The sequence below is a fragment of the Dendropsophus ebraccatus genome, chromosome 12 (genome assembly GCF_027789765.1).
Source record: "Dendropsophus ebraccatus isolate aDenEbr1 chromosome 12, aDenEbr1.pat, whole genome shotgun sequence".
NCBI lineage: Eukaryota > Metazoa > Chordata > Amphibia > Anura > Hylidae > Dendropsophus > Dendropsophus ebraccatus.
Genome location: NC_091465.1, coordinates 37,021,919 through 37,033,330, shown reverse-complemented (window position 1 = coordinate 37,033,330; position 11,412 = coordinate 37,021,919). Strand labels below are relative to the sequence as shown.

At 44.1% G+C, this 11,412-nt stretch overlaps 1 protein-coding gene across 4 annotated transcripts; it reads left to right on the top strand.

Annotated features, from left to right (window-relative positions):
• The first annotated feature begins 515 nt into the window (after positions 1 to 515).
• On the top strand, positions 516 to 10,683 carry TEX12 (testis expressed 12). Of its 4 annotated transcripts, none has more exons than XM_069947921.1 (6): positions 519 to 623; positions 3,161 to 3,293; positions 4,729 to 4,802; positions 8,988 to 9,087; positions 9,164 to 9,215; positions 10,190 to 10,683. In XM_069947921.1, exons 3-6 carry the CDS (start codon positions 4,734 to 4,736, stop codon positions 10,332 to 10,334), a joined length of 366 nt encoding a protein of 121 aa, XP_069804022.1. In that variant the 5' UTR covers positions 519 to 623; positions 3,161 to 3,293; positions 4,729 to 4,733; the 3' UTR covers positions 10,335 to 10,683. The 4 variants fall into 4 exon arrangements, with proteins under 4 accessions (XP_069804024.1, XP_069804022.1, XP_069804025.1 ...); XM_069947922.1 differs by lacking the exon at positions 519 to 623 and adding an exon at positions 2,594 to 2,675; XM_069947923.1 differs by lacking the exon at positions 3,161 to 3,293 and having other exon boundaries at positions 516 to 623.
• The last annotated feature ends 729 nt before the right edge of the window (positions 10,684 to 11,412 follow it).

Genomic DNA, 11,412 nt, shown 5'->3' with positions numbered 1-11,412 from the left:
ACTGAGGGGTGATATACACAAGGCCAGCCATGGTATAGTCCTTTCTGGCACTGATGGGTGATATACACAAGGCCAGCCATGGTATAGTCCTTTCTGGCACTGATGGGTGATATACACAAGGCCAGCCATGGTATAGTCCTTTCTGGCACTGATGGGTGATATACACAAGGCCAGCCATGGTATAGTCCTTTCTGGCACTGATGGGTGATATACACAAGGCCAGCCATGGTATAGTCCTTTCGGGCACTGATGGGTGATATACACAAGGCCAGCCATGGCATAGTCCTTTCTGGCACTGATGGGTGATATACACAAGGCCAGCCATGGTATAGTCCTTTCTGGCACTGATGGGTGATATACACAAGGCCAGCCATGGTATGTGAGGGCAGAGAGCGGACACCTTGATGTGCAGCCGTATTACAAAACAGTGAGACTGAGGTGCAGCGCCATCTCAGAGCGCGCGCCCATTGCAGTCACGTGACGCCGGGATCGCCTCAGCTGCGCATGCGCGTTCTTTCACTTACGGTCCCGTTAGTCGAATTGATTGCGCAGCTTCTTATGTGCGGCCCCTTGCGGTCTGTAGTGAGAACTGCTCCTCCGGTGACGCACTTATTGCGGTCTCGGTAAGAGCGCTGTATACGGTTTATAAGGATGCAATACCGAGCCTGGTGTCCCTGAACGTGCAGTGCTGCAGAAGCCATAGACATAGGAATGCATTGGTCCCCTATGAACTGGCCCGGTACACAGGAGGCTTAGCACTGGTCATATCACTATATGGGAAGTCAGGGTTCTTATATACTCATTGTGGTGCAACTTGGAGAACTAATAGACGTGTATTAGCTGCAGTCTCAGCCTCCTTACACCCTGTTCACATGATGCGTTTGTGACAGCTAAGGCTACAGAAGGTCACAGTGGGGAGGCAGCATAACAACACATCACATCAACAAGATATTTTGCTGTCCTGATATTATTATTGCAGTTGCAAGGAAGACACCTGCACTGGTGTGAGGAGACAAGGTTGCAAGCAAGCTGCAACCAAAAATCCATAAAAAATAAGATTTTCCTCATGTTGCAAATGTGTTGCAATGGGACCAATATGCAACATTGTTATCTTAAAGGGAACCTGTCACCCCCCGTGCTGGGGTGACAGGCTCCCGACCCCCCCGTTAGAGCTCCCTATACTCACCTAATCCCGCCGGGTCCCGCTTCTGGAGGTGGTCGGGTGATGAAGATCTCAGCCGCTGCAGCCCGGCGCGCGCACTGAGAGATGAGTCCAACACCCATAGAGAATGACAGGAGAGTCCAGCGCTCCGTCATTCTCTATGAGCGTTGGATTCATCGCTCAGCGCGCGCGCCGGGCTGCAGCGGCTGAGATCTTCATCACCCGACCACCTCCAGAAGCGGGACCCGGCGGGATTAGGTGAGTATAGGGGGCTCTAACGGGGGGTCGGGAGCCTGTCACCCCGGCACAGGGGGTGACAGGTTCCCTTTAATGTTGCAGGATACAAATCACCATGTATCCCTATCCTTATTTGTATAACACAAAGCATGAAAGACTGCATGGTGTTACCCTACAAATAACACCGCCATAAAGCAACCCAAACATTGTCACTAATAGACCATACTTGGTCTATTCAAGTCTATGGCTATGCTGCTAGTAATACAGTGGCTTTTCTTGGTGGTATACCAGCTGTTATACCAGCAGCAGAACCTGAAATGCACCCAGAGCCCTCGCTCCATTGTGTGAACTGACATGACGTTTCAGTTTTTCATGCAGCCGGATGAAATCCATTCATTCACATACAACGCATGTTTTGTATAAATCACGGCCGTTGTTGCAAAGTAGTCGTGTGGCCCTATCCTTAAAGTGACACTGTCACCCCCTTTGTGCATTCTGACATCTCTACACAGGTGTAATGGATAAATTTAGCGGTTTTCATACCTTATTTTATATCATACGTCATGGTGCTTGTTCAAGTAAAAAGTCATCTTTTATCAACTGCAGATTGTGCTAAGAGGTCGGGGCCTGGCGGCATTAGCGCCACTTAGCCCCGCCCACAATGCTCCTTTGAGGCCCATTGGTGGGCCGACCTAGAGGGGGTGTGGCCTAGACCTTTAGGCCAGCCTTTTCCAATGGCCGATGAGGGGGCGGACCAACAGTGGTGTTGTGGGCGGGGCTAAGTGGCGCTTATGCCGCGAGGCCCCGCCTACATAACACAATCTGCAGTTGATTAAAGATCACTTTTTACTTGAACAAGCACCATGACGTATGATATAAAATAAGGTATGAAAAATGCTAAATTTACCCTTTACACCTGTGTAGAGATGTCAAAATGCACAAAGGAGGTGACAGTGTCACTTTAAGGCAAACCTTTCCCCCCGACTGCCAGGGCAGAGCTCGCCCTTCCCCCTGGTGGAGCCCCGGATACTTACCCTTCCATGAAGTGCCGCTCCTGGACCGGTCCCACAGCCGAGATGTCGCCGTCGGAAACCCTGTGCGCGGATTATGCTAATTACTTGAGATGAGTCCAAAGTCCATAGAAAATGACTGGAGCAGTCATTTTCTATGGACATTGGACTCATCTCTAGCAATTAGCATAACGTGTGTGCAGGGCTTCCGACAGGCGACATCTCGGCGGTGGGACCAGGTCCAGGAGCGGCACTTCATGGAAGGGGTAAGTATCCGGGGCTCCAACGGGAGGTTGGGCAGGCTCTGCCCCGGCAGCCGGGGTGAAAGGCTCCCTTTATTAAAAAAGGCACCTTTTTTTAAGATATGGCTACCAAGCACATCATTTATTTTAAAGGAATCTGTCAGGTCTCGTCTGCACCAAGTACAGAGCTGTAGCCACAGGCAGATGGGGAGGTAAAACTAATGATACTTTTGTCTTCGCATATCAGTACTGTCACTTTCCAGATCACAAGCAGCTTATACTTACCACACTGCTTGTGACCCAGCATCTGGCTTCTCCAGTACGCCGGCTGTATCTGCAGTTTCCGTCTCTTCCAGTTTTCAATCATTTCGGAGAAGGCAGCTGCCTAAAGATACAGCCAGCGGCCAAAGAACTGGAGAAGACAGATTCCCTTTAATACATATCTGTTTTGATTTGTTCCCAGAATAGGCTTTCAATTGTCCATTTTCTCTGCTCCCTACTGCATATAGCTATACTTTATTGGACAGAGTTTCCGACTGCATCTTTATAGCTTCCATCTCCAGTGAGCGAACCAGTGAAATTCGAGTCTACGGAGTGAAAACGGGAGCTAAGTAAACGGAGTGGAAAACACCGTCTTTTAAGGTATAGCTGTATAGCACGGGGAGAATGGGTGTTAGGAAGTCTATTCCAGTGCTAAAATTCTAAATAGATGTATATTATAAAAATTATATTATAAAAATGATATCTTGTGCACAGTGATGTAATTTGTTTGCAAAAGTGACCCCACCAGTGGAGTGACACTTTGAATTGCTTTTCCTGGCTGCACGGAGTTCTGCTGACTCAATCTCGTAATCTGTTGAACCTGACTGTTCAATACCTTTCATATGTCACTGTGACCCATCAAAGTTTGGTAAAATGACAGTGCTCATTAAATAAAAGAGTGCCTGAGTACAGTTACCTGAGACCTTTGCCTCTCTACTTTGTTAGGGTACAGGAGGGGGTTAAATATGTTGCAGATGCAAATAGTAGGATATGAACTCTTTAACATTCAGTTTGAATTCATAGTCTTCATTTGTTGACTCCATGACCCAAATGTTATAAAATATATACAGGAAATGCACTAAACTGTAGACTTCATTCAGTCGCTTAAAGGGAACCAGTCAACCCAATTGGGCTGATATGGTTCCCTGGAGAACTGTACAAGCTCCTGTGCAGGCCACGGCACGTACTGGCCACAGCTGCAGCAGAAAAAGAAGTTTTAACCCTGGACGTGCGGCAGGCAGAGGTGGACAGGTAGTCATTAGAGATGAGCGAATTTGCCGAAGTTCGGGTTCGTACAACCCTGAACTATCGGCTTCTGATTCCCGCTGTCTGCAGCCTCTGTGAACGGTGCATACAGCCTTACGGACCGCCTGGAAAACTGGGATAGAGACATTGGCATAGGCTGTATCCCAGTATCAGAAGCCGATAGTTTAGGTTCATACAAACCCAAACTTCGGCAAATTCGCTCATCTCTAGTAGTCATCTGGGGCTGATATGGGCCGCTCGGAGGGAATGATTGACAGGCAGAGAGGCCCGTTACATGCATCTTTCCCTGTCACTCATTCCACTGAGCGCCCTAACAGACAGAGAGCAGTGACTACACCCAGGCGGGGAGCTGCCCAGATGACTACCTGCCCGTCTGTTGCGCGCCTGGGGATTAAAACTTCATTTCTCCAGTATAAAGATTCTGCTGCCGGTACATGCCGCCACTGCTCAGGAGCTGTATACTGTGCTCCAGGGAACCATATCAGCCTAATTGGGCTGATTGGTTCCCTTTAAACTCCATGGGCCCACTGAGAGTCCACCATATTATATTATAGCATACGTTTTCTCTAGTATTCTCCCAGAACACAGTGTAAGCCCAGCCTGAAATGGCATAATGGTACCCATGAGTATAAAGTGTAGGGTGGTATTTCCACAGTTCGCCAGGTAAAATCTTTCTGCTTATAGGAATACAATTTGATTTTTATTTTTAGTTGAGGTTTTATTTATGTGTAATTGACATGTATCCATTTTTTCCTGTTTCATATATTAGCTTATATGGAAATAATGGAGAGCAGTACAGGGAAATACGAAGGCAAAACTATAAAAAGGAAGAAAGATAAAGAAGTGAGTACCTACTGTAAATACATTACATGGTAATATTGCAGAAACTGGTTTAACTTTTTTAAAGATGAATTATGTCAAAGGGATTGTCCATCGAGCAGGAAAAGGCTGAAGTCTTCTGCTTGCTGTCGCTCACTTGCTGAGATTTCACATCTCCGAAGTAAGCCTTGTAAGATGTGTGGGGGGCTAAGTTGTGATCATTGCGTGTAGGCATAACTGCACCTGCATGCAATATCAAATATGAGCACAGTGTCTCTAATATTGCATTTAGCCTACACTCATTGCGACTCATCTTGAAAGTGGATGGGGGGAGAGAGAATAAAAAGTTTCAGTGCTGGTAAGCACAAGGATTTAGCAGTTTTCTGAAAGCCAGACAACCCCTTTAAGTCTTAGTGTCCCTTATTTGTTTAAAAGTGTCCTAGTCCCTTTAACCCCTTAACGACGGATGACGTATATTTATCTCATCCCGCCGCTAGGGGAGTTCAGAGGGGGGCTACGCCACGGCCCCGCTCTGAACTGCCGCGATCCCGACTGCCATCTGCAGCCCGGGACCGTGGCTATTAACGGGCGCGCCTGATCACGGCTCAATATTCTATTGATCTGGTCTGCAGCAGACCAGACCAATAGAGCACCAATCTCATTGATTGGTGCTGTATAATGCATACTACATTAAACCCTATGAGGGATCAGTGTAGTTATATTAGAATTCCCCCAGGGACTACTAAATACTGTGCACGTTTTTAAAAAAAACTTTTTTTTTATTAATAAAAAAATCCCCTCCCCTAATATATATATTTTATAAAAAAAAAAAAAAAATGAACATATTTGGTATCGACGCGTGCGTAATTGTCCGAACTATTAAATTATCACAATTCTGATCTCGCACGGTAAACGTCGTAAGTGCAAAAACCCGCCAAAGTGAAAAGTTGCGCATTTTTAGTTGCATCAAATCCAGAAAAAATTTAATAAGAAGCGTTCAAAAAGTCGCATATACGCAAACAAGGTAATGAATAGAAAGAACAGATCATGGCGCAAAAAATTACACCTCACACAGCCCCATAGACCAAAGGATAAGAGCGTTATAAGCATGGGAATAGAGCGATTTTAAGGAACATTTATTTTTTTATAACATGTCAGTTTTACCAAGGAGTAAGGAGTAAAAACTGCGCATAAAATTTTTTTCTGGTTTTGCTGCGTATTTTTTGCAAAAATTAAATCTGCCATTGTAAAGTAAAATTAGTTGCTTAAAAAATGGCTCATGTGGGTCTGTAGGGGAAAGTGCTATGGCCTTTAAAACATAAGGAGGAAAAAAAAGAAAACCTGAAAATGAAAATTGGCTTCGCCATTAAGGGGTTTAAAGAGTCACTGTCGTATTTTTTTTTTTTTTGCAGAAATCAATAGTCCAGGCGATTTTAAGAAACTTTGTAATTGGGTTTATTAGCCAAATCTGCCATTATCTGCATGTAAAAAGCCTTTTCCCAGGTCCCCCCCTCCTTCCTCTTTTTCATCCACTCTGAAAAATCTGAAAATTGTGACTTGTTGCAGGAGACGTCCCCTGTCTGCTCTAGGGAGAGGGGAGGGGGGAGGAGGAAGGAGGGAGTTAGCCGGCAGCAGAAAGCAGATAACAGAGGATTACAGGCACGGAGCTGGGTGACAGCTGTAATCCGAGCTCAGACAGGTCACTGGTGATGGTCAGAACAGATAACGGGTGAGGGATTTGTAGATTAACTCTTTGTTGTCCTGTTTTGGTCTTTTCTTTAGCTCTCTCCATAGGAGAACAATGAAGACAGGGGGGAGAGCTTCAAACTGCTTTTTCATGATAAAAATGCATTTTTCGGATAATAAACCCAATTACAAAGTTTCTTAAAATCGCCTGGACTATTGATTTCTGCAAAAAAAAAATTCACGACAGTGACACTTTAATAACAAAAACCAATCTGCACCAAAATTACTGTCAAATCCCTCAATTACAATTTGAAAACAGCTGTATACTTTTCTTTTTTTGGATCAAGTCTGATTTCTTACATTTTGCCTGAAGGAACAATTTTTGCAGTATTTCACATCCTGAAATGTTTTTTCTGTACATATGTTAATCACTAGGTGGCAGCTTAGTAGAGTATATTAATGTTAAAGGGGTTATCCAGTGCTACAAAAACATGGCCACTTTATTTCAGAGACTATACGACTCATGTCTCCAGTTCAGGTGCGGTTTGCAATTAAAGCGACTCTGTACCCACAATCTGTCCCCCCCAAACCACTTGTACCTTCGGAGAGATGCTTTTAATCCAAGATCTGTCCTGTGGATCATCCGGCAGGTGATGCGGCTATTGTCCTAAAACAACTTTTAAACTTGCAGCCCCGTGCCCAACGGCCGGGGCTTAGAATGTCTATGCATTAGGCTGGCACCACCCCTCTGTCCCTCCTCCCCACCCTCCTTATCATTAGGAATGCCACTGGAACATTTTCTCCTGTTTGAACATTGCACAGGTGCCTTAACGATCCAGGTGATGAATAGTAGACAATCTGCCTAGAGCATTCCTAATGATGAGGAGGGTGGGGAGGAGGGACGGAGAGGGTGTGCCGGCCTAATGCATAGGCATTCCAAGCCATGGCCTTTTAAGCACAGGGCTGCCAGTTTAAAAGTTGTTTTTTAGGACAATAACTGCATCACCTGCCAAATAGACCTCAGGACAGATTTTGGATTAAAAGCAGCTATCCGAAGGTACAAGTGGTTTGGGGGGTCAGATTGTGGGTACAGAGTCGCTTTAAGCTCCATTCACTTCAATGGTACTGAGCAGAAAAACAACGCCAAGCTGGAGACAAGAGTGGGGCTGTCCCTGGAAGAAAGTGGCCATGTTTTTGTAGCGCTGGATAACACCTTTAAGATGTTATATGCGGTCTTTTGTGGAAGTCTTTGCATATACTAAAGAAGGAGAGATCCAAAGTAAAATCAAAATGATTCACTTACCTAGGTATATTTTATTAGAAATGAATAGTTATATACATTTACGAAGTTGTCAGGGGGAGACTTAGGGTGCCTTCACACCTACCGTATCGCTGCGTTTTTAACGCTGCGTTTTTGGTGCGATTTTTACATGTGAGTTTTGATTTTCACATGAAAATCATGTGAAAATCAAAACACGCATGTAAAAAACGCAGCGTTAAAAACACAGCGATGCGGTACGTGTAAAGGCACCCTTAAAGTGTACCTGTCATTATAAAAAAACTTTTGATGTGTCGTACAGATATGTCAAATGTTTTTATTGATCGGGGTCTGAGTGTTCAGACCATGACCGGTCAGGAGAATAAGTTATGAGAAGTCCATGCGCACCACAATCTCTCCTGGATCTCAGTTATTTGACCAGGACGGCCATATAATTGAAGTCTTTGCGGCCATCCTGGACAAGCGGACAAAGAGCGGGGAGAGAACACTTAGACCCTGATTAATCAAAACTTTTGATATCACTATAACATGTCAAAAGTTTTTTTTTTTTTTTTTTATAATAACTGGTTTGCTTTAAACTTTGCAATAGCCCTCCCAGCATATCACAACAAAAGAGCCATACTTACCTTTCTTGCTCCTCCTGCTGGTCCCACTGGGTGATCCTCTGGTTCTGGCTGTGTTCCCATCCTGACAGCTTTTTCTGATCTCCCGCTCTCTGAGCAGGAGGGGGAACATGAGCTGAAGCCAGCAGAATGTGAATGCAGCCGGGATCAGAAGATTTCAGAGCAGAATCAGCGCCGGGGGTGGGGGGTAGTGTAGTAAGTATGGCTTGTTTATTGTGTTATGTCAGGGGGTTGCTATAGGCAAAGTAAGTTTTTGCCAGACAACCGCTTTAAAGTACATGTTTAAAGAGAACCTGTCACGCTGGAGACTGGGGCAGAACCCACCCAACCTCTTAATAAAGCTTTTGATACTTACCACTGCTTCCGGTGATGTTACGGATACTGGTCGCATTTCTGAGAAATCTTTGCTACTTGTCTTCATGCTCATTATGCTAATGAGCAGAGATGGGTCCAATGTCTATAAGAAATAACTGCACAACATAAAGACCACAAAGACGAGCGGCAGGGATTTCTCATCAACCCGACCAGCATCCAGAACGTCACCAGGAGGAGAGGGTATGTATCAAAAGGTTTTTAAGTTCCCTTTAAGTAACTGTTACTGTGTTTTTGACTTACAAACAGAACATAGATCCCGAGACACTTCATTCTTTGTCATCTAAAAACCAGCCTTCCACTATGTCAGACAGCCCTCAAGTAGAAGACGTAGAATCCATGATGAAAGGTTGGTGTCGTGTCATTTCTTTGCACACAACAGTTATTCATACATTTCTCAAAACAGGTTGTTTCCCTCTTTACAGATTTGAGCAAGGAAGTGAACATCCTGTTCTCTAACTATGCAAAGACACTGAGGTAAGTTCTCTTATCATTTATACTATGGCAGAAAGTTATTGCTTTTATTTAAAGATAGGCAATTCTAGTGTTGAAAGGGAAATTCTAGTGTAGAAAAATCAGACCAAATAATAAAAACATAAAAAACAAATAAACAAAAACAATACAAAATACTAAGCAATAATATCCACACTCCTTTATAAATAAAGGTATGTGCCGCATCCTTGTCCTGTGCCCTGTAAGAATTTATCAGCAGGTTAGAATTGCCTAACGTGCTGCTACATTCCCTTTACTCACACAGAATTGTGGATCTATGATGTTAGAAACTAGACATTCACGTTGGTGAAGCAATGCTAGCAACATGGACATTACAGTACAGTACAGTAAGTTCCTTCAGTAGATACAAAACAGGGGTTTCATTGCACAGCTTGAGGACAGTGTTTTACCTGTATGATTACTGTTAGGGTATATTCACACGGACGGGCTCGCAGCGAGATTCTTGCTGCGCGCCCGGCAGGTCCTGGCAGTTCCCATACACTACATACTTGCTGCGGTCTAAACGATGTAATTATACCGCCCTTAACCCCTTCTGCTCCCGCCCGGCTCCCCCGCTGTAAGCATACTTTACCTGTCCTTGCTGCACGGGTCCGGCGTCCTGCTCTCCCGTCCGGCCAATCAGTGGCTGCGGCTGGGCAACACACTAATTGGCCGGACAGGAGAACAGGACGCCGGACCCGTGCAGCAAGGACAGGTAATGTATGCTTACAGCGGGGGAGCCGGGCGGGAGCAGAAGGGGTTAAGGGCGGTATAATTACATACTCGCTGCGGTCGTTTAGACCGCAGCAAGTATGTAGTGTATGGGAACTGCCAGGACCTGCCGGGCTCGCAGCGAGAATCTCGCTGCGAGCCCGTCCGTGTGAATATACCCTTAATGTTGTGCACTGAATGTCTAAAATGCTTCTACTAAATAGAAATGTTCTTTCTCTGTTATTTAGTGACCATTCCACAGTAGAGTCACATCATGTACAGGAGTTTGATAAGATTCTTGAAGAAGCCAAATCATTGGAAATCCAGATAAGACAAAAGAAGGAGAACCTTAGAAACCATCTCACCATGATTGCAAAAACTTTACAAAGATAGAGGATCGATTGCATCCCAAATGCACTGGAAAAGGGTTACAAAAGTTATGTCATTAGGATATTTTAAGGACAATGAATATTTTTCAGGCTATATAAAATTAAAACAATAGAAACATTTTATTTAAAGAAGACCTGTACTTCTGTATATTACTGTCGGATGGGGTGCGTTCTTTTCATATGCACTTCATTCCTTTACAGCCTTTGTGCACCAGTCACTGGGCTTGTTGGGTAGAGGGGCAGGGGGGCTATACAGGAGCACATACTGAATGTCTTTTGTGTTACACTGTGTGTAGTATTATTATAATGCGGAATCTGTTGGCGCTATACAAATAAATTTATTATTATTATTATTATTATTATTATAACAACAACTGAATAAATATTTTACTTTACTTAAAAATGCAGAATGAGAAGAGTAATATTTGCTAGAAAAAGCACTGACTGTTGTGTCAGTGTATGGTATCATGCAAATCTTTTAGACGTGTGGAAAAATGGAAGAGGACTCCCATTAAAGAGGCATCTGATCGGCTCCAAATTTTTACTCTGCAGCAGGATAGTGACCCCAAACGTCATTTAGAACTATGATATGGTCCCCACAATGCCCTAATCTTAACATCGAGTATTGTATTACATGAAGAGACAGAAGGCTATAAACAAACCTACACTCACAGAAGATCTATGCTTAGTTGTACAAGTTGTTAGGAACAACCTCTCTTCCAAGGCCTTTAAAAAGCTTTGCAACAACACGTTTCCACATTGGCATTTCAAATGCGGCTGAAACCATATCTCCATTTCTTCGCCAGTAGCCAAGTGATGTTGTCAATAAATAGGGATAATTGGGAATAAATTAATATTGAGGAATTGATGCGGTTTAATGAGGTTTTGAAGGCAAAAGGTCAGCCTCTTTTGTTCATTCACTGTGTATTTTGTTAATTGATAAAAATAACTATTAACACTTATATTTTTAAAAGGCATTATTGCTTTGCAGCATTTTTCCACACCTGCCTAACACTTTAAGACCATGTTCCCTCTGCGTATGACACTGGCCATTCTGTGACCCAGGCGGGTCACAGAACAGC

Bases quoted from the DNA above. Each gene is read 5' to 3' on its own strand.
- TEX12 (XM_069947923.1), top strand. From the start codon at position 4,734: ATGGAAATAATGGAGAGCAGTACAGGGAAATACGAAGGCAAAACTATA. The intron at 9,088-9,163 runs GTTGGTGTCGTG...CCCTCTTTACAG, and splicing joins CGTAGAATCCATGATGAAAG to ATTTGAGCAAGGAAGTGAAC. The intron at 9,216-10,189 runs GTAAGTTCTCTT...TCTGTTATTTAG, and splicing joins AACTATGCAAAGACACTGAG to TGACCATTCCACAGTAGAGT.